Raw genomic sequence first — 23181 nt, 5'->3', positions numbered from 1 at the left:
CCATATGTTCAGATTCACAAATAATCAACCTGAAGAACTGCAGCAAGATGATTGACAGGTATTACCTTGTGAAAGACAGTATTGATTATCCAGTGTCATTCAGCCTTTATGCAGAGATGTATCTTCTAATTCAATTTATAGTCACTACCCTTTTTCACGTACTATTTTTTCAATATTTTTAAAATATTAGTTTTTATTATTAATGGTTTAATCTTGAACACTGCCCCTTGATCCATCAACCTCCTGGTTGATAAATGTTTGAAGTTTGGAGATGTGATCTATGTTCTGATTCTGATTTTATTGTAAAATTCTAGTCCTTTATGGATCAAATAAAACATATTTATGCTGCAATATTATCTATTACTACGGACAAAAAATAGGACAGAATTGTTGCCACTCAAAACTGAGGGTGTTTGTGTCAGTTTGCAGCAATCCAACCAGCACACCAGTAAATAATTCAGCAGGATTCATTTATAGAAGAAACTTGTTTATATACAATGATATATAACATGATGCATATATACAATACCCATGCAGCTCTTGCAACATGGTAGCAAGTATAAAGACAAGAAGCAGAAGTAGAAGCTATAATGCAAGGACAAAACGAATTTATACATATATACATATACATATACATACATATATATACACATACATACATACATATACATATACATATACATATACATATACATATACATATACATATACATATACAGATCAGTTAAGCTAAGCCACGCCCAGGCTCCGAGCTGTCTCCCATGGCTCACAACAGATCCTGTTTTTAATCACCAAACAGTTCCCATTGGCTGACTTCTTGTTATGGCTATCCCAGCTCATAATTTCTTATACACTGACAGTTTGCTTAGGATAGCTGGAGGGGATAATTAATGTAATGGTCCCTGAAAACTATCCATTGAGAGGGCCAGGTGAGCGATCTACTGATTTAAAATGTTTGTCCCTTCCCTTTTTTAAGATAAAATGATCACTGAAGTATTGACAGGCACCCACAGCTCAATAGGACAATTTGAAAACCTAGATCAATGACCACGTACACAATATTCCTCTCCCTAAAACCAGTAAGTGAGGCTTGATTCCTTCTCACTCATTCCGAAATTTCAAAATAGAGCTTGGTTCAAAAAAAAAAAGAAAAAAAAGAATTGTAACTATATTTGATGGGTCATTAAAAACACAATAAACTTATACTGTGGAGGTGGGTGGAGAAAGCACACAAGAATATAATGCTGATTCTTCTGCAGGAGATCTGAGAAACTGCTGACTCTTCAGAAGAGACAAAAGCAGAACTCTGCTATTAAAACCTCAAAGTGGGACATTCACAAGGTGATACCCACTGCAGGGCATTAGCCTCCTGCTGGGGAGCTTATATTTCTGCCTTGATACAACCCAAAAGAATATCCCTCTGGGCTTTTGAGTTAATGTTTCTTTATTAGATTAATACATATTTTGCAAAGTAATAGTCCCATGAAAGGAGCCAAGGAAATGTGATCAGCATGTATGGGAAGGACACATCCAAATAATATGTTGCAGCAGTAACAATAACCACATTTTAATTTTCCAAGTATCAGAAGTCACAAAACTTGGTGGTATCTACCGGAAGTAATGTTGTCTTCAAGAAAGGCTGGCAAATGACTTGCTTTTTATCTGTTTGGACAATTGGCTTCCCCATACCTAAAAGGGTAGTTAAAAATAGGATTTCTCCACCTAGTACTTCTACAGAGGTGTTAGACTCCAGTCCTGGCTAGGAGTGATAGGAGAAGAAGATAAACATTGTCAAAGAATACCAGATTTCAAAAGACTGTATTAAAGAATACTGATTAAATGGTATTATTGATGCAGGGTACATGATCTTGTTTGGGTGTTATCATTTTAACTTTTTCTTTTCAGGTAACTTTCTCTGCTTTGAGAGAATTAACACCTAAAGTTAATGATACATAGGTGAGCAGGAGAGGGGGGGATATTTTTAAAATGAATTTTAGGCAGAGATTTTTGTGGATGGGCGGAGGGCAAATCCTTTCATGCCCACATATACATTTACTGTGATCTGGGAACTAAATATGACAAGGCGATGTGCTTACATCTGTCTTCCCCAAAACATATGGTTATTATTAAAGCACAGGCGTATATAGTTTATACAAAATTCTAACATGAAAACTGACTGTAAGAGGTCAACTGAGTCCTAGTTGGCCCCAAGTCAGTCCCATTATTCATACTTTACACAAACAAACAAAAGTTTAAGGTGAACAGCAGTCAGGGGAAAATGTTTTCTTAAGCTAGTTCAGTTGTTCTCATGAAGAAGTATGCGAACAACATGGAAAAGAATGGATGCTAATGTGCATAATAAACAGAGCTGTGTCTATTTTACTAACCTGAACCTCACTTAGAAGTGAGATCTAAAAAAAATGCGTACATTATGTAACATAACATGCCAGGTGAAGTGTGAAAACAAGTAGATTGTACAGTATCTGTTGGATTTGCAGAAATCTTGTGTTAAGGCTCCAATGATCATGGAGGACCAGGTTAGGTCTTAAAAATTGGCAGCTAGTCCTGCATGTCAGCTACAAACAGCAGAAGCTGTACTTGGATACTACCAGGGGACAAAGGATTGGGGAACGCTCTCTGTGGCATTACTTAATATATCTTCGTCATTTGCCCCATTGCAATATTTTCCATATTTCCTTAAATCCCATAAGGAGGCTAGTACAGATGATCAGAATTGTAACCCATTATATCCAGGGTCAGAAAGGCTGAGAAAAGCTGGCCTGCAGTTTCTGGTTCCCTGCTGTGTATATTCGGCTAAAAAGAAAAGAGATGGATCAAAAGAGGTTAGACTAGAATATCGATTCACCTCAAAGCTAAGTATGGAATATCTAACATCAGAGCCACCATCTGATTATGCTGCTTAGAAACTAATCTTGTTGTCTCAAAAAAATGGGCTGCGGTTCCATGTCTGAAATAATTTGGCAGATCATTTCAGTTTCACGAGGGCCATACTTTTTTTTTGCAGGCACAAGAATGCATGCCAATAGGGGAAATGACAGTGCTGTTGGATTACAGCTACTGTGTACTAAGAATGGGGAAGACCCACGAACTTTTAAAAGTGCCTTTCAGAAGTTTAGGGGTGAAGAACACAATCAGCAGTAAGAACAGCAGCAAAAATATTTCCTCATTTTTCTTTTGCTGGCCTTGGAGATTTCAAGAAACGTGACTGGTCTATAAATAAGGGGGATGCATAAATGAGAAGCTTGAATCTAGTACCAACCCTGGTAACCAATCTCAATGTTGCTTTTTTTTTTTTTCCATCGACAGATAACAAATACGCTCCTGCAGTCACTCTCAATGGTTTCATCTTTATCCTTGGAGGAGCTTACGCACGAGCAACCACCATCTACGATCCAGAAAAAGGCAATATTAAAGCAGGCCCCAACATGAACCACTCCAGGCAGTTTTGCAGGTGAGCCAAACAACCAGAGGATGACTGAATTGCTACCATGTTCCGGTACATTTTTTTCCCCTTCTTCAAGAAAGTGATGGTGTGGGAATGAGCAATACAGCAGGAATGAAGTTGCAGTCAGATTGCTTCTTGGTCGTTCTTTTAAGGACCAAGTGTTTTCCATACTATAGCCAGGAAAACTGAGGTTATGCATCCTCACCACCAGTTTTACTTTCGGTAGCTACACATCAAGGTCTATCTGAGTGGGCCCTGTCTTCAGCATTTTGCTAATGGTGGTGCAATGGTTAGAGGGCAGTACTGCAGGCTACTTCTGCTGACTGCCAGCTGACTGCAATTTGGGAGTTCAAATCTCACCAGGCTCAAGGTTAACTCAGCCTTCCATCCTTCCCAGGTGGGTAAAATGAGGACTCAAATTGTTGGGGGCAATATGCTGACTCTGTAAAACCGCTTAGAGAGGGCTGTAAAAGCACTGTGAAGTGGAATCTAAGTCTAAGTGCTATTGCTATTCTCTTGGAGAATTGGGCAGATTGAGTGGCTAAAATGGAGCATGTCTCAGGTTTGTCCTGATCGCAGATAAAATGTATGCCACTCATTTCATAAAGATTCAGGTAGGATGAATTTTCTCAAAAGCTACTGAAGAGATGTTTAGCATTAAAAGCACTGCATTGGGAATGTGCAACAGAGAAGTGCCGTGGCCACAGGTAAAGCCGTCATTGAAAGTTTCATGGCTTATCTCTTAACACTCCTGAATTTTGCCCTGAATAACCAGGGGAGAGACCTGCGGCAAGCAGAATAAAGGCAATGCAAAAGCCTCATCCCGCTTTTTAATTCAGTTGCCTTTCCATATTATATTTATATTTATAATATATTCATATATGCAAACCGGTGCAATAAATCCACTGCATCAGGAATGTCCCACTTAATAGAATCAACAATACAGTTTTTAATCGATGCATTTTGGTTGCATGATTAAAAATAGAAACAACTATTAAATTTGGATAAGCAAAGCGATACTACCTGCAGTTTAGAATTTGTGGTGTAATTTGAACGTTTGGCCCAGGGAAGAAAGGGCTATTTTAAAAGTATTGGAGGAGGAGGGCAGGGAACTGATTGGGATTTAATTGACATCTCATGGCAGTGTTACAGTGTCATCTTGAAAGTCAGAAAGAACAAAATGGTACCCAGGCTTTGTCTATGCTTCAATGTATGACTTAAAGCCCCAGGTGCAATGTTATTACAAAAGCTTCATTGTATTAAATGTGCAGAGGTTGGAGTTTGGCCCAAGCAGGGTTTTCACTATGTCCACTGTCTTTACTTTTCAGCTCCACCTATAAACTCTATCTATCTGATTGAAATATATCTTTGTGCCTAAGACACAAACATGTATGTGTACACACCAGTTTAAAGTTCATCACTAATTGATTATTAAAACAGATCATAGTCCAAAACTAATGGTGTTAATTTTAGAATCGTGGTGTGGAATTGTAAGCGAAAGCTAATGGGTACTGAATCCCAAGTATTGACTCAATTATTAGAGAGAGAAAATAAACATCTCTGAAGCCAGATGCCAAAACAATATTTAACCTCCCATCTCCAATCTGGCATTCTCTATATGTAACTAGTCAAATGCGCTGCTATCGTGGCCTCAGGCTGATCTCTCTTTGCCAATTTTGAATGAAAAGAAACACAGATTTATTTATTTATTTATTTATTTATTTATTTATTTATTTATTCATTTATTTATTCATTTATTTATTTCCTATCTTTATTATTTTTATAAATAACTCAAGGCAGCAAAAATACCTAATGCTCCTTCCTCTCCTCCTGTTTTTCCCACAACAGCAATGTGGGGTGGGGTGGGCTGAAAAGTTTGTTTTGCAGTAAATCTGCAGTTCCCAGTTTGGATTGCATATAATAACAAGTTAATTACATTAATATTTGCATAGCTCGCAAATCGTGATAACCCTGGTAGCAATATCATCAAATAGATAGGCTTGTTAATTCATTATGGCTTGTGTAAAACACAATTTCTATTTAATAGCTTGCTCTCTTTCAAACTGTTCCAAGAAGCTTCAAAGTTCCTCCCCAAATGTCCAAAGGAGGAATGGAGGAGTACAGAAAATTCAGCTGTGGCATAAGTCACTCACTCTCAGTCCAACTCCCACCGGCCAACACGCTCCCACAGAGAGGGCCTCTTCGGGGTGCCGTCTGTCAGGCAATGTCAGCTGGCGACCCCCCGGGGAAGAGCCTTCTCTGTGGGGGCACCCGCCCTCTGGAATGAGCTACCCCCAGGGATACGACTGATCTCGGACCTCCGGACCTTCTGCTGGGCCCTGAAGACTTTTTTATTTCAGCAAGCCGGGCTGGGTTAAAAATCTTTTAATTGGGGAATTTTATGGGTAAGGGGTTTTAAATTGGGGTAGCCAAAGACAAATTTAATTTCGTTTTAATGTATTTTAATATTTGTATTGTGTGTTTTTAATTTTGGCTGTTCACCGCCCCGAGTCCTTTGGGAGAGGGGGCGGTATAAATTTTTTTTAAATAAATAAAAATAAATAAATAAACTCGTGTCACAGGGTGGTGGTTGGGGGGGGAAAAAGAAGAAGAAGGGGCATTAGGTATGTTTGCCACCTTGAGTTATTTATAAAAAATAATAAAGGCAGGATACAAATAAATAAATAGATGTTGTGTTGGAATGAGATCTGGAAATAGTCAAATATCCTTTGCTATGAATTAAGAAAAAGTTCAACATTGTATAGCAAACCTTTAATGCAGAGCGGTGGGACTGGACAGGGATTTCAAGAGACTAAGCCGTTGGCTCCTCTACTCATTGAAAGCAACGCAACAGCACTGGCAACGGGAAAGGACCAGAGAAAGGAGAGATTACCTACAGATATCACTTTTGTTCTCCCACCAACTTCCCTCCCCAGAGAGCAGAGAGATTAGAGAAGAGATTTCAAGAAAGTACTGTAAGCACACCTGCAGTTCCCAACCCATCTGCTGGTGCCGTCGCATTGCTCTCGGTGTGCAGAAGGCAATAAGTGGGCATTCAAGTATTCCAGAGGGTGAGAGAGAGGTTAGGAGACAAACAAAAGCAGAAAGTGTGAAACCGAATAGTCTGCTATCTTTCCAGAAGGAAAGGACGTTTGTGCTTATGCAATTCTCCACTTGGTGACTATTTCAGTAGCAACAGTCCAAATTAGGATTGTTAAATGAGAACCATCTGCATCAGTGGGGGGTTTCGACCAGTTCGGACCAGTTCAGGTGAACCGTTAGCGGATCCCAGTAGCCCAGGGGTGTCAAACACACGGCCCGTGGGCCGGATGCGTCACGCACTGGCCACGTCCACCCCCATTTTAGCGAAGGGGGGGAAGTTGTGATATGTCACATGACAATACAAGTTTGATACCCCTGCAGTAGCCTACTCTTATTATTAAAAGGTTTTGGCTTTTTATTATATAGCACCCTTTCCTAAGTCTTGTACATACAGACAAACTGGTTTCTTTGATTTGAGATTGGTCAATAGCTACATTTATTGGTGACTGAAAACCTCTTAAGGGACTTTTTGCATAAAAATAAAAAAAAATGAATTTGTAATTTATGGCTTTGATGATTAGACAGAATAGATTGTAGAAAGAAGAGAGTCACAATGCTACTTTAGAGAGATGTTAAAGTATAATTATAACTGCTGTGAAGAATATCAGAAGCTACTTCTGTGTATTTATAAATCCTTCTTTATGTCTTTCTCTTTTTTTCTACTTTCTCTTCTTGTTGCAATTTTTGCTTTCCCTGTTATTTCTCTCTTTTTGTTCTAATTTAGCTTGTATAGGTTCTAATTATTGCTCTTAAATAAAATCCAGTATATACAGATTATATTTAGATTTTGGCTTTTAAAATGACATATTATTGTTTTGATTCTCAATATTGGGACATGAAGAGAGGAAAGTACCATATCCCTTACAACAGAAACATATTTTCTGATTTTTGTACTGTTTCTCCTGTTTTTATTAAAAGAGTGCCCTCTCTTGGTTGTAAAAAGAATGCTGTCCTGAAACTAACATTACATTATATGCAGAAAATATTACAGTCCAAATCCCAGCCAAAGCCACTGTGTTCCTGCTGCTTCTGTGCTAATTACGGATTTTCATTGTTCCTCTGAGTTAACAAGAGTGAAATTGAATGTAGGAGAACCCCACTGTGTCCGTGCAGTAGTTAATTATATTTTTTCTCTCAAGATTGTAAACCAGAAGCAAACAGTGTGGTACAACTGACATAGCTTCCCTTGGTAATTCATTCCATTAATTATGTGAAGCTTTTTTTTTAAATGAGGGATGTTCTTCAGTGATATTAAAATTACTTGGATGTGAATGAATTTAATGCAGTCATGCTTTCACCAAGATGTCTTGACAGACTAGGACTTCTATAATAATCTGAAGACTTGAGAGTTTATCCAAGATAGGAGATAATTTTACATTTACATCCCTTTGAAAACCCACAAAAGTAGAACAGTTACTTAAGGCATTCTGCTGTTCAGAATAATTCTTTTTTTTTTTTTACATCCAAGATGGAGGAGACGAATTCTTCCTAGTGATGGAGTAAAAATTGTACATACTGTGTTTCTCCAAAAAGACAATCCACCTTGAAAAGAAGTCCTATCACGTTTTTAAGCGCATGCAATCAAATTAAGCCCCACCTACAAAATTAGCCCTAATTAAGACCCTGCCCACCCCAGGGTGCAGGGGGTGGGGCAAGACACACAGGTAAAAAATAAGCTAGGGTGGGGGTGGGAGTGGGGGTGGTGGAGCTGCCCTACTTACCAGGCCTCGCACACCCCGACACCTGCCTCGCTTTCTTCTGCGGCTGCTTGCCGCCACTCGCACGTATCGTCCTGGCCTCTGTTTAGCCTTCAGAAGCCTGCCAGAAGGCATCTGCAGCCAATAATAGAACTCGGATCGATCTGGAGCTCTATTATCAGCTACAGATGCCTTCCAGCAGGCAACTGAAGGAGAAACGGAGGCCGGGGCGATGCATGCAAGTGGCGGCCAGCGGCTGCAGAAGAAGTGGGCCAGCACCGGGCTCCTGCTGGGCGGGGCTGTCAGTGCCACCGCCGCGAGGTGAGTCAATAATTAGAACCCTCCAAAAAGAAGGCTTAGCCGTCAAAAGAAAATAAAGACCCGGCCTTCTTTTTGGAGAAACACTGTAGAGGTATTCAGGTTTTACCTGTTTTAACAAATACTTTATAAATTAAAATAAATTTTAATTTTAAAATTGAATGCTTTGATTATTCTAAAATACCTATTTATAGGTCTTCCTTTTTTTAAAAAAAATAGTGAATTACTGAAAATCGATGGAACTGAACAGAGGGTCGCTTTATGCTACAGGTGAATCACAGACTGAAGTGATTTATGCCTGAGACAAAGTTTAAGGCATTGATAGCCAAAAAGCTGGCTCATGTTAAATTCCTAAGGATTATAACAGGGATTACAGTTGTAATGGGGATGTCTTTCCTTTTTCTTTTTCTTTTCTTTTCTTTTCTTTTTCTCTTTCTTTCTTTCTTTCTTTCTTAATCCTTAACTCGCAATTTTCTCTTTTTCTCTTCGGATACTCCTGAATTTTTTTAAAAAAAATTGGCTTCATATCAGCTTCATTGTACAGGCATAATAATATTCCTTGCCCCTATTTTGCCTTTCGGTCTGCCACTCTGATAAGACTACCAAATCTGGACTGTAAAGATCCAGGACAAGGCTTGTTGTTCAGTCTTTTGTCACTGTTTTGTGAAACATTGGAGATCATCTCCCTAAGACCGTCTGCCAATAATCGCTTGTTTGAGCTCATGCTGTGTCATCACTGATAGCCTGAAGCCACCTAGAGCTTTTTTTACATTCCTTTCCCAGGTCTGAACCTGGTGATCATACAAAGTCCTCAGCAGACAGATAAGAAGGTTTTGAAAGTCTGTCCACAACTTGTAATAGTCTACCTAGTAACAAGCTGTAATCTTTTTTGGAATTTCCTTGCCTTTTCTGTTATCCATCTGACATTAGCAAAGTTATCTCAGGCTTGCAGGATTATCTCTTTGGAATCCAACTGGCAGTGTGTGTTGTAGATGTCCGGAGTGCAAAATCTTGATGGTTATCTTAGCATCACATGAAATAAAGTGGTATTGTTCAGATTTTTAGTGCCTCCTTTTTGGATAGCGGGATGAAATTGATCTGTTCCAGGCCCATGGCTACGGCCGTGTTTTTTGTACCTGCTGACAAACCACATGTATTGCTTTAACTGCCTCATCTGGTACGATTTCAAATAATTCTGCTGCATTTCATCAACTCCCGCCGCTTTCTTTTAAGCAATATTTTTATGGCCCATTTAACTTCACTTTCCCAGAATGTTCAGTGAACCAGCCTGTAGAAATATCATCAGTCTTTTTCCTGTGACTTTTAGGCAAATAAGATTTGTTGTCCACATGAAAACCTTTAGGAGAGCCAAGATTCAGGCTGTACTGAGCAACCCCAGAGTAAGGTTGGATGTTTGCTTCCTTTCTTCTTTTTTAAATCATCTTTTGTTCTTAAGCAGCAAAGCATGGTGACCGCTCCGTTATTACTAGGTGAGGAGGACTTTGAGGTACTTTCACAGATTAAAAGAGATGGCTCGTTAGGGATGAAAAAGATTCTTTAGATGAATGGCACAAAGGAAGCACTGCTATTTCTTGGCTGCTTCTTGCTCAAAAGCTTTCAAACCTGAAAGCTGTCTTTATACAACTGTAATCTTGATCCTTTGGAGAAGAGAGAGAAAATAAAGGTAGTCCTCAATTTACAATCTCAAATGGAACTAGAACGTCTGTTCCTAAGTGAGGTGATTGTGAAGTTAATCATGTCCAATTTTTATGACCTTTTTTCGTTGTGGTCATTAAGTGAATCACTCGGTTGTTAAGCAAATCTGGCTTCCCACCCCACCCCACCCCTCATTAACTTTGCTTGTTGGAAGCTGGCTAGGAAAGTTGTTCTGACCCAGCCTTAACAGAAACAAGAAACAGATTCCTTGTCACGAAAAACTCCTCTTTATTTATCTCCTGTGAATTAATGGCATTCACACATTGAAAAGTCCAGCCCTTCAAAGAGTTAACTGTAGTAACAGACCTTATCGGTTTCTTGCGATAATTGCCAGGCTGGGAGTTCGCAGCCACAAAGCTGCAAATTAAGTTCTGGCAAGCAGTCTCTGAGGCACAAAACCTGATGAGCCAGATCTTCAGAAATCCGAACTGTTGTCTCCTACAACCACCACTCCCCTTTCCTTCTATTTATTCCCCAGCCAGGGAGGGGCCATTCAGCATCCATGTGTGCTTTGCTTCCCGAGTCGACTCCTTGTCCTCAGCTGTTCTCCTCTCCTAACAGCTCTGCACATACGCGCATCTGGAACAAGCCCCAGTTGTTCTTCCGCCCCACTTAACTCAGCCTCCAAAGGCAGCTACCTCTCCGGTGGCTGAGAAATGTCAGACAGCCCTGGCTCTCTCTCTGCATCTGACACTGAGCATCCATCAGAGCCTTCCCCAGACTCCAGAACTGGCCCAAGTTCCTCCCCAACCTCTTCATCGTCCAAGTCTGCCACCAGCTCTGCTGGCAGCTGGCAGGCCACAACAAAAGTTGCAAATGATGATCATGTGCAGGGAGGGGAGACCGCAACCATCATGAATACATGCCAGTTGCGTGGGGTGTAGTAACAATTGTAAGTGTGAGGACCTGTTGTAGGTTACTTTTTTCAGCCCCTTTGTAACTTTGAACAGGAAGTAAATGATTGGTTGTACATTGAGGAACTACCTGTGAACAGAAAGAAAAACACATTGTGATTTCAAGTATGTATGTATAGTGGGAAGGAAAGCATACTGCATAATCTAATATTCCTACTTTTTAAGTTGGATTTTAATTTTTCATGCTTTTCTTCCTCCTTTAATGGTGTATGATCAAATAATTCATTTTAATTGTTTCTGCTTTTTTTTCTGTGCCTCCCAGCAAGCAAGAAATGTACACTCCTCCTTGCTTTGTGCTTCTGAGTAAGGATTTGCCCTTTTTTCCCCATGCACGAGAAACAGTGGTGGAATTCAATTTTTTTTACTACCGGTTCTGTGGGCGTGGCTTGGTGGGCGTGGTGTGGCTTGGTAGGTATGGCTTGGTGGGCCTGGCAGGGGAAGGATACTGCAAAATCTCCATTCCCACCCTACTCCATGGGAAGGATACTGCAAAATCCCCATTCCCTTCCCACTCCTGGGGGAAGGATATTGCAAAATTTCTATTCCCACCTGACTCTGCGGCCAGCCAGAGGTGGTATTTGCTGGTTCTCCAAACTACTCAAAATTTCCGCTACCGGTTCTCCAGAACCTGCTGAATTTCACCCCTGACTAGAAGTACCATTTTATAAATAACAATAATGTCCATAGGTGAGACCTATGTACCTTTGTCTCTCTTTGGCCCTAAAGGAGTAATCAGAGAAAGGAGAGGCTTGGTATTCCTGATCAACATAAAGCCAAAGGAATTTAAGATTGATAAACCAGCATATGGTTTATTTTCTACTATTTTAATCCTTCTTTTCCAAAATCCTCAAATCACTCAACAGTTAACACCACTCAAAATTACACAATGGCATATCCAAATGGAGGTGGAGTGGGAATGTAAAAGCGCTATAATATGAATTTAGTATTTAAAAAACTGACAGAGTTCCACCCACTTGAATTTCAATTTAATTAGGGTTTCCATTGTTTTTAATGATCAATTTAACAGGTTAGATCATGCGATTCTGGGCCATAATATAAGCATTTAGCCACTGCTGCCCAACAGAGGGACTATGCTTGGCCAAGATGGTAAAATAATATTAGGCAAACAAGGTCAGAGCTACAAGCACCTGGACAATCGTTAGATGGTTGCTGAGAGTTAGGACCTTTGTATTTAGTAGTCATCCATGGTTTTGATGCCCAGACATGATATGCCTGATGGCATGAACCAATGTTTCTCAACTTCACCAACTCTTAAGATGTGTAGACTTCTACTCGGAAAATTTGGGAATCTGGAAATTGAAGTCTACATAAACTTAAAGTTATCAAGGTTGAGACACACTGGTATGGACAGGCTCTATTAAAGGTCATTGTTATCTGCCATGCTGAGGTGAAATCTAGGGATGTGACCCAGCCAAAATTAGTGAGCCTGAACTTCAAACAATTATTGCTATTCACCCACTGAAGTCCTTAGACTTTCTCCATCCCACCAGGCAGGAAGTTGAGATAACAATTGTTATGTTCTGGATTGCCACTGTTACACATTATAAGATTCTCCCTTTTGTTTTTGGTAAAGTGAAGCCATTGCCATAACAAATAAAAAAAACCAAGCAAAAGCTGTTGTGTGGCCAGCCCATAGCCCGCAAATAGTCAGATTGACAACAATGATGATGATGAAGATGATGTTTTCCATTCAATTGTGTCCAACCCTTGGCAATTCTATGGGCCAGGTCTCTCCACATCTTCTGAACTTGTATGACTCCGACAGAGGCCAGGTCAGGCCACTCCAAACGGCCTTGCTGGTGTCTCCTCAGAATCTTGCAATATGCCAAGAGGGATTGCAGTCCTATCAGTAGAAGCTCCCCATTTGGTTTAGTCTTCCTTGTGAGGAGCTGGATTGGATTTGGTGGGTGGCTTGGTCAGCTGATGAATGGAGTATAGGAGGATAAGAAAAGAACAGAGGAGCCTGTATAGAGGCATAATGATTTACTATGTTCACAACAGAGTAAGAGAAAGAAAAGCTTCGGTTACTGAACAGATTGGAGCATCTGGAAGAAGGAAAAGCAGCACCAAAGCTTATGAGAAATGCCAGGAACCATACAAGTTATAGCTGAGTGACAGAACACTTGCCTTACCCAAGTGGATCATTGGCTTGGATCCCCTAGTTTTGCTGAATCACAGGTCTTTCCTTGCCAGTCCATCAAAAGGATGAAAGTTAAACATTGATTTTGTGTCTCACTGAACAGAGTGATCAAGACGGATACTGAATTGTGTCCAAAGTAAACAAGCATTATTGGTTTGCTGGATAGAATTTTCCCATTTGTTACGCTAAATATTTTGCTGAAAGTATAAAACAGAACTGAGGACTATAAAACTGCATACATTTACCCTTTCTCGGTTTCTTTAAGAGAAATGCTGACTCAAGATCCTGTCTTCCTACTCTGACAATTTTCACAAGGTGCATTTGTCAAAAACTGACTGAAATGAAATGGATTGCATTATCTTGAGATACGATGCATGAGATCACAGGGCAAATCCTAATAAGCATCAAAGCATTTTGGAAAACAAAACTTCCTAAGTCGTTTTCCAAAATGAAAGTAGGAAGCAATCCTGACCCTCCCTCTGTTCCTGATGCTATCCTGCACCTTTTCCTTATCCCCACCTGCTCTAATCTTGTTCCCCTTTCAGATGCCTTAGTCGCCACAGGAGTCAGAGGTTGATGTACCCAGGGAATGGGCTGTGCCACTGTGGATGAGAAGGGCTGGCTCAGCCTAAACTTGCCAATCACTTAATGGGAGATTGTTGCTTTCTCCTCTTATTAGCAAGTGTATTAGCACAGAACCTCTCACTTAGCTCATCTGTTCACTACCACTAAATGCGATTGGATGACGTTGGCTGAGTAATAGCTTGCGGTGGGTTTTTTCCAGTAGTGTTCATCAGTGGTGGGTTTCAAAAATTTTTACTATCAGTTCTGAGGGTGTGGCTTGGTGGGCGTGGCAGGGGAAGGATACTGTCAAATCTCCATTCCCACCCCACTCTAGGGGAAGGTTACTGCAAAATCCCCATTTCCTCCCAATCAGCTGGGACTCGGGAGAAAGAGAATAGATGGGGGCGGGGCCAGTCAGAAGTGGTATTTACCGGTTCTCCGAACTAATCAAAATTTCTGGTACTGGTTCTCCAGAAACCCACCTCTGGTGTTCATGTGTTAAAGATGGCTAGGCTTGATACACTGGTGTTTTCATAGCAATGCTGTTTTGGGATCTTCATTTGGGATGTTTACTGAATATAATCTTCAGTTAAAAAAAAAAAATAGGGGTGTTTCTGTTCCCAAAATGAAAAGGGAGAGTCGATTCAAGGATTTGAAGCTAGAATAGCTTCTTCTTATACAACCAGATTTCACTGGAATGATATTTTTTTGATTGGCTTTTGTTTTTATTAAGAAAAAAGAAAAAAAAGTATTTCCTAAATACCATAAAAGGGAATTAAAAAACAAAGACTATTTGGAGCAGTTCCAGCTAAATTAAGTGTGGCTCTATTCCTGTTTTTCAGTTACTAAAATTGGCAGCAAGAATTAGAAAGAATGTGACGCATATGATCATGCTAATTCAGTCATTTAAATGTTCTTTTATAACCTCGAGGACTACTAGAGAAGATATTTCTTCATTTCACTGTTATTTCTGGACAGGGATTAATGTTCACAACCCAGTCAAACCGAGATTGTGAAATGCCTCCCCTTGACAAGCCCTGGATAAAAAGAATGGAGGGTAAACATGTTTGGATCACAAAAACTCTCAGCAACAGCTCTGGAAGAAATTGATATTGATGATTCAGCATCAGGCAAAATACCTCCAGATGTTAATGAGGAATTCTTCTGCCGTCAAAAATGCTCACTTAATCACATCTGGCCTGAAAACAATCGCTTTCAGGGATCGATGATGGAAGAGCTGGAGAAAACGCCCTGAAAACTGAGTGCCCAAGCACAGCTGTCATCTAGTAATTTATTACCTGCCTAATGAAATTTTCATATTTTGCTTCCTCTGCCACTGCCATTTGAGTTATCCATTGTTCAGACCAGATGCTGAAATTTCCTCATTGGGAAACCAGGTCCATAGGTTGGACTGAGATTCAAACGGCACTGGCACAGAGCAAGCTTTCATACCGCTTGAGAGTCAAAAGAAATGTGGTTTTCAAGTATGAAAACGCCAAATATGCCAAATATTTCTCCAATAAAAGGGGCACGGTAACACAATACTTAGCTTAAGTGTAAATGCTTTTAACTGAGAAATTCCTTTGATACCATTCTCATCATGCATTCAGAACGATTATTCAGCATTGTTGTAAAGCAGGGATGTCAAACTCGATTTCATTGACGACTGCATCAGGGTTGTGTTTAATTGTGGAGGGGGGCGTGGCCAGGGTGGGTGTGGCCAGCTCGACATCATTCCTGTTGGGGGCACCTGTGGCAGCTCAAGCGCTCTGCCGAGGCTCCCGAGCTCCGTTTTCGCTGGCAGAAGCACCGTGGGCCAGTCCTTCACTATTTCCAGGCTGGTTTCACAGGCCAGATCGAAGTACCTCACAGGCTGGATCCTGCCCCCGGACCTTGAGTTTGACACCCCTGTTGTAAAGGATGTTAAAATGGTGAATTTAAAAAAAAAAAGAATCCATGCAAAGAAGCACCCATTTTTCATGCACATTATAATCAGCACGCGCAACATACTCTTTGGGGAGAAGGAACAAAATGGCATTTTCTATTTACATTGCCGGTGGCATAAGTACCAAGCTCTGTCCTCAAGAACTTACTATTAAATAATAACATTCCTAAACCAAGATGTTTTCAGTTCTGCCTTCTGGTTTTGAAGGCTACTTTCATGCATGCAAAATGCAAAAACCGCCCAAATCCTATTGCAGCACCTAAACCAGTGGTGAAATCCGAATTTTTTTTACTACCAGTTCTGTGGGCGTGGCTTGGTGGGCATGGCAGAGGAAGGATACTGCAAAATCCCCATTCCCTCCCCAGTCCTGGGGGAAGGATATTGCAAAATCTCCATTCCCACCCCACTCTGGGGCCAGCCAGAGGTGGTATTTGCCGGTTCTCCGAACTACTCAAAATTTCTGCTACCGGTTCTCCAGACCCTGTCAGAACCTGCTGGACTTCACCCCTGACCATAGGATGGAAGAGGGGAGGTCTCAGACTTTCTCTTCTAGAAGCCACACAACACAGAACATTTGCAGTTCGCTGCTTTGAGTTACTAATAGAGGTGGGATAAAAATCAAATCAAATAAAAAATATTATTTTTCCCCCCCTGGTTGGGAATGTGGTTGTTCCCTCTTAATGATAAAAGTGAAGGGGAAGGAACCATATTGGGTCGATTGCATGGAGCAGATCTCTTCACTTCTTCCTTTTGAGCCCCACTCCACCCCCACCCCCTAAATCGGGACCGAAATGCTGCTGCTCTTTTGTTGACAGCTGCGTGTCAGTAGAAGGAGGAGAAGGCATTTCGAATTATCTTCAGTTCCTCTGCTCACTGCATCTCCCTGTTGGTTGGCCCCTCCGAGCAGCCTGGAGACCTACTCTCCAGTTAGGAGTGTAGCTCAACTTTCTGCCACGTGAACCCCCCTTTCCCCCCTCCCCCCCAGTTAGATTCTCATTGCATTCTTTGCAGCCTCTGGAGCAGACCAAGGCAACACAAGCTGTTCTTTCATTCCTCCATACTGTCTTTATGATTGTCTTTACATAGACTGTAGAAAACTGTCCTGAATTTTCTCTTTCCGTTTGTGTATATGGGGACCTAAACGATCCCAGCAAGGGAAAGATTGGCTATGGTGCCCTCCCTGCTGTGGGGTTCATCCGGGCCAATTCCTGTCCCCCTCCATTGACATTTGTGGTAGCCTTTCCACCCACGGAAGAAATCTGAAAATTAATTAAGGTGGGCAAAGGCTTGATGTGCTGGTTATTATAGTCATTGGTTTGTGGCAGTTATGACTCTAATGCGGAAGCTGTTCTTTCAAACAGCAGGATCAATTACTAAATAGAGCGAGTGCTTAGCGGACTGTTACTAACTGCATTCCTCTCCTTTCTCTCTCTCTCTCTCTGCACAGTGCTGTGGTTCTTGATGGAAAAATTTATGCCACTGGTGGAATTGTCAGCAGCGAAGGCCCCGCCCTAGGAAATATGGAAGCTTATGACCCCAACACCAACACATGGACGCTGCTTCCCAATATGCCATGTCCGGTGTTCCGGCACGGCTGCGTAGTCATTAAAAAGTACATTCAGAGCGGTTGACGCCATCAGAAACTTGGCTTTTGCCTGCTGAAAGCAAGCCGAGCGAGCGTTCCTGCAGAGAGAAATCGGGAGAATACAACAAAAGAACATCTTGTCTAAAGTCATGACTAATCTCTACGCTGAATGTAGAAAATCATCCTCACTTTTTGATAAACAATGAGCAGAGACTGCATACTGTGGACAAGAACAGGATTTAACACCCGTGTGCCACTAGGTGTCACCGTGGTGTTTGCTACAGACATGGGCTTTTGGTCTACGCAGGTGCAATAACATTGTTGTTTCAAAGAGGGGAATGAAATGAACAGTGTGCGTTCTACTTTGCTGAGAGCAAATTCAGTTGTTGAAGTTACTGTGCCGGTTTGGCTTTGCTGCTACATATTAAGCATTGGGGGCTACATGAAATGAAGGGCAAAGTGTCCTTATCACTTTGATGGCTACCTTTTTGTTTTTAAACCAACATGCGCTTTTCAAACAGTGATCAAGAGCAAACGTCCCTCGCCGAACACACCAACTGAGGTCAGTCTTCCATCAAAGCCAATGTTTATTACAGCCCGAGAGCAAAGCTAACAAGGCATAGAGGTGTGCCTGTCCATCTCCTAGCATTCCACATCCTTTGAATGAAAAGGTTTTCTGAAACTGTACCCCAGTGTGAAAGGTCTGGTCGCGGGAGGGGCCTGCTTCTGCCCTATGGCTGGGGGTTTTGTTTTTTTTTTCCTACTGTATGAACAAAAATCGCAGCTACCTATCTGTAAAACAAGGGACATCTAGGAGCTTTTTATTAAACTTGCATTTCTCTGTTCAGAGATTAGACCGAAGAGTTCTCCATTGGGTTTCCTATTTTGAGCCAGTGATTTGAGGCAAGGCCTTGGGTGGGGATGGGGAGGTTGTGATTGTCACTGAGTGCTAATCCAGTAGCCAGAACATATAGGTCACGGTCTATATTTTTGTCAAATGAATCTTAAAGAAGAAGAAAAAAAAAGTCCTATTTTTTCAAATTCTCTCCTGCCCCTTTCCTTTGCCAAATGTACGTTAAGAGTCTTAAGAAAAGTCCTCTTCTGCTCAAGAGGCTTCGGCGGCTGCATTTGAAAGAAGAGATGGTTTTGCAGCTTCTCGCGAGGGTTTAACAATAATAATTGAGAATGCAGTCTTGTTCGATCCTCCTTTTAGCAAGACGGTATGGGGAAAATGGTTCCTCTGTAGAGTTGTAAGTATAATACACAGCAGGGCTATATTTTTATACGTATATTAAAATATTGTACATTCAGAGAAGCGTTGTGATGTGAAAAATTCTTTATAAAAATTGTAAATGGAGCAGATCGGACGGCTGACAGCTGGGACAACAGGGTTGCAATCGTAACAACAAACATATATATTATGATTAATCCTGTGCAAGGGGAGATTATGGTTGATTTTCTTTGCAGCAGCTGGGGAGGGAACAGCGGTCACTGTTTGTTTGCTGAACTTCATCACGGCCATTATTAAGACCATTTTTTTTCCCCAACTGAAGTACAGAATGCCAGATACTGTCGGGTGAAAGGGGAACCTGGAGCTCTTTTTCTTTTTCCATAGCAGACATCAATTTTGTCCATAAGGGGATGTGATTTGTTAAGTCACTACAAACTGAATGGAGCGGGGGGGCGGGGGGGCTACTGGCCATGAACAGCCTATTTTTTCAACTTTTCAGATGTTCCCATGGTGACACTCCATCTTCCTTCCTTTCTTTTTTTTAACCCTGTTCCAGGTAATTGGTCACCATGATAGGGACATTACGATGGCATCAAAACACTATTAGGGTGATAAATGGTTTCCAGAAGCATCCCTAGAGCAGGGGTAACACGGACTGTCACCTTTGTACCTGAGCACATCTGCTTGGAAGCAAATCCCACCGATTTCAGTCTGCCTCTTCCAAGTGGGCTTAGCATCATAGCCTTACTCTTGACTTGTAGAAAGTCAGAGAACTGCAGCCAATGCCTTCATGATTTTGATACCAAATACGTTTTCTTTTTAAATTGGGACATTTTGGATAACTATATTAGAGATGGCTGGCCAATCACACTGAAATTATTTTGGTAAATATCAATTTTTAGAATGCAGTTATTACTATTAAATTTGTACCTTACCGTATCTCAAAATAATTGCTCACATAGGCAGCAAAATGACATCTCTCCCATGGCATAGAGGATAGCATTCAAACTTATTATGCAGTTGTAACTAATTCTTTAAAGGAACTAAGTCACGCAAAGCTTTTTTTTTCTTTTTGTCAACCATGATGAAAGTGTAAATTTGAAAAAATTGGCACAAAAATTCCTCACTGCCTGGGGCAGGCTGAGTTTTATGATATTGGTGTCTTTCTACCTCCAAAGGAGGTGCTAGCGTGTAAGCCTTGCTAAGCATTTAACATCTCCGAATTTACCTTTTTCTTTCTTTCTTTTCCTCACACTGGAGCAAAACTGGCTATTTCCGTGCATACTAAAAACAGGGTTGTCTGTAATTATATTGTATATATGTTTACTGTTCAATTCTTGTTAAAATAAATCTATTTCTAGATCTAGATTGAGCATTAAGTGGATTTTTTTGAAGTACCGTATTTTTTGGTGTATAAGATGCACTTTCGCCCCCCAAAAAAGTGGGTGGAAATGTCTGTGCATCTTATACAGTGAATGTTGCTGAAGCCCTGCCCACCCACCGACCCCCACCCACCGGCCTCTGCCTCCCAGCAATTTACCTCCTTGCAGCAAACAGCCTCGTCAGCTTCAGCACAGCCTGATTTAGCACAAGCAGCTGATTGGTGGTTGGATCAGCCTCCCAGAATACCGCCTATCAGCTGTTCCAGGCTGCGGGGATCGTCGCCACCCATCACTGCTGCTGTCCTATTGCCACCTCCACGCGCCCCATTTTCAGCCTCAGTGTGTCCCATTTTTGGTGGTGTTCCAGGTGGCAGGGATAGGCAGCGGTGGTGGTGATCCCCACCACCTGGAATAGGCCAAAAATGGGATGCATAGAGGCCGACAATTGGGCGTGCAGAGGCCAAAAACAGGACGCACGGAGGCTGAAAATGGGGCATGTGGAGGCGGTAATAGGTGGCAGTAGCGATGGGCGGTGGCAGCAGGCAGTGGAGATCCCTGCAGCTTGGAATAGCTAATAGGCAGTATTTCGGGAGGCCAGTCCAACCACCAATTAGCTGCTGTGCTGCAGCTGACCAGGCTTTTTGTTGTTTGCTGCAAGGAAATAAATTGCTGGGAGGCAGAGGCAGATTTTTTTCCCCTTGTTTTCCTCCCCAAAAGCTAGGTGCGGATTGTACTTTGGAGCCTCTTATAGTCTGAAAAATACGGTAAGTGGCATTATGTTTTAAGTCAGGTTAGCTTCTAGCTGCGGAAGCCAAATGTTTGTACTTTGGGGAGATTAATCCGAATAATTAATATTTCATCAAATATTTAAGGTATGTTTAACCATCCTTTCATGTCAACATATTATATTTATTTGTGCAATCACTTTGAAACCATTTGTGACTTTTAGTAAAATATTTCAATCTCAGAGAAGACCCGCACAAATGAGAGCACACCAAGAGTGGACCAAGAGCATTAGTAAGGAATAAAACACATTAAATTGGCCTTAGCTAGTTTTTAGTCAGTTTACTATATCCCAGCCATTGATTCTCACAAAGACTAACTGATTCATCCATTTTAACAGATGTCTGCACAACACTACATGCTTTGAGATCTCAATCAGCAATCAATGAAATGTTTTTGTTTCTCCACAGTAGCTCATTCTGGACAAAGGAAATCAGTTTTGTTACAACTTAGTTCTTGAACAATCCACAAAGTGCTTTCATGATATACGTCAGAGGTGGGGAACTATGGCCCTTTAATGACTTGTGGACTTCCACTCCCAGAAAAATCGCCTCAGCAATTTCCCTATCCTTCGCCTATACTCGGATGTTGCCCTTCAGTCATGGCTGGTACTGCCTTGTGGTACCGGGGTATAGTCATCGGGGCATAGTTGCAGCGTGTGAGGAACAGGCGGATATGAAATTTTGCATTTTGAAATATTATGTCATTATCATCAGTGGTGGCTCAAGTTGAACCAACAGATTATTCTACCCTGCTTCATAAATATATCGCATACATTTTATACCAAATATGTATTTCATGAAAACACTTTGGTGTCCATATTGCTAGCTATTACTAGCTGTATTCATCTGATAAACTGAGTCACAATGATGCCATTATTTAATTCATATAATACACTGAATCTTGATTACACAGGGTGGGTTAATGCAACAATCAAGACTTGTGTTTATTAGCTGGTTTGTGGAACAGCATATAATACACGTTCATTGTGGCGAGACCTCCCAATAAAAATGCTGCCCGCCCAACACCAAATTAGAAAATCTGGATGACCAGTAATAGCCTAAACAGCTTTTTCAAAACTAACTGAATGCAAAATAATAACAACAACAACAATAATAATATAAAAGGGAGAAAAATGAGAAGAAACAAAAATGTAAGATGCATATTTACAGGCATACATATTTCAATAAATTGATGCCATAATTCATAGCAGACATCCATAGTTGATCTATAATAATTATACCACATGGATGTCACCAGCTTCAGGTCTTCAGCACTTTCCAAATGGCCAGCAGAGCTAAGGCTCATTTGGTCTCGGGTGCTCCAGAGACCAATATCTAAATCTTCTGAGGGCATAAACTGGCCTGTGGTTTTGGAAGCGAATTTATCTTGGTTTTCATTTTAAAGCAGAAGACAGACATATAGAGTGAGGGAGAAGGAGAAGGAGGACAATGAGAGAATATATATCAATTCAATAGATAGGTATAAATTTAACACAACTTATAATAAAGAGCCTTGGTGGCGCAGCAGACTAAAGCATTGTTAAGTAACACCAGATGCCTGCAATTATTGCAAGTTCAAATCTCACCAGGCTCAAGGTTGACTCAGCCTTCCATCCTTTCGAGGTAGGTAAAATGAGGACCCGGATTGTGGGGGCAATAAGCTGACTTTGTATAAAAAAGAACACCACTTGGGGGGGGGCGAAAGCCCTACTAAGCAGGTATATACAAAAGTATGAAGTCTTGCTTAACGCATTGTAAGCCACCCTGAGTCTCCGGAAAAGGGCAGCATATAAATCGAACCAATAATTAAATAAATAAATAAACTTTTCACATATCTCCTGATACAGACGAAATACAGTATATACATTTTATCTCTTAGCTTTAAAATCAGGTATAATGTCAATGGGATTGAACAAAAGGTGACATACAGGGAGATATTGGGCATAAAAGTTTATGCTTTGGTCCTGTGGTACATAGCCACGATTGTTAAATTTAAATCTAGCTTCAAAGCAGTTTATATAGCTTTTTACTTTTATAAAAGAACATATAAGTTACTTTTATGATACTTAACATATCTTCTTAATGTGCTTTTATTATATTATTTTGTATGTGTGTGTATGTATGTGTGGGTTCTAAAAGATAAAAAAAAAGAATCAGGTTATCAGAGTGTCAGTAACACCTGAAAATTTTGAATTCAGCTCTTTGCAAGCCAATTGCAGAGAAACGTTATGCATTTTTAATTCTAGTGACCTAATAGGGTTGGATCCAAACATAGGTATACTGATCCATTAAAATCAATAGCATTTAAGTTTAAT

At 40.9% G+C, this 23181-nt stretch overlaps 1 protein-coding gene across 7 annotated transcripts in view; it reads left to right on the top strand.

Annotated features, from left to right (window-relative positions):
* Positions 1-20067, top strand: part of KLHL29 (kelch like family member 29) — a 426037-nt gene extending 405970 nt beyond the window's left edge. For all 7 annotated transcript variants that reach the window (XM_034432194.3, XM_060689303.2, XM_060689304.2 and 4 more), the window contains 2 exons: positions 3328-3472; positions 17331-20067. In XM_034432194.3, coding sequence (XP_034288085.1) covers positions 3328-3472; positions 17331-17514 — 329 coding nt within the window. In that variant the 3' untranslated portion in view covers positions 17515-20067. The remainder of the gene's footprint in view (positions 1-3327; positions 3473-17330) is intronic.
* Positions 20068-23181: the final 3114 nt, after the last annotated feature.

The sequence above is a fragment of the Pantherophis guttatus genome, chromosome 1, assembly GCF_059756535.1.
Source record: "Pantherophis guttatus breed Tessera chromosome 1, ASM5975653v1, whole genome shotgun sequence".
NCBI lineage: Eukaryota > Metazoa > Chordata > Lepidosauria > Squamata > Colubridae > Pantherophis > Pantherophis guttatus.
The sequence above is the reverse complement of the archived record's forward strand: the minus strand, read 5'-3'. Positions and strand labels throughout refer to the sequence as shown.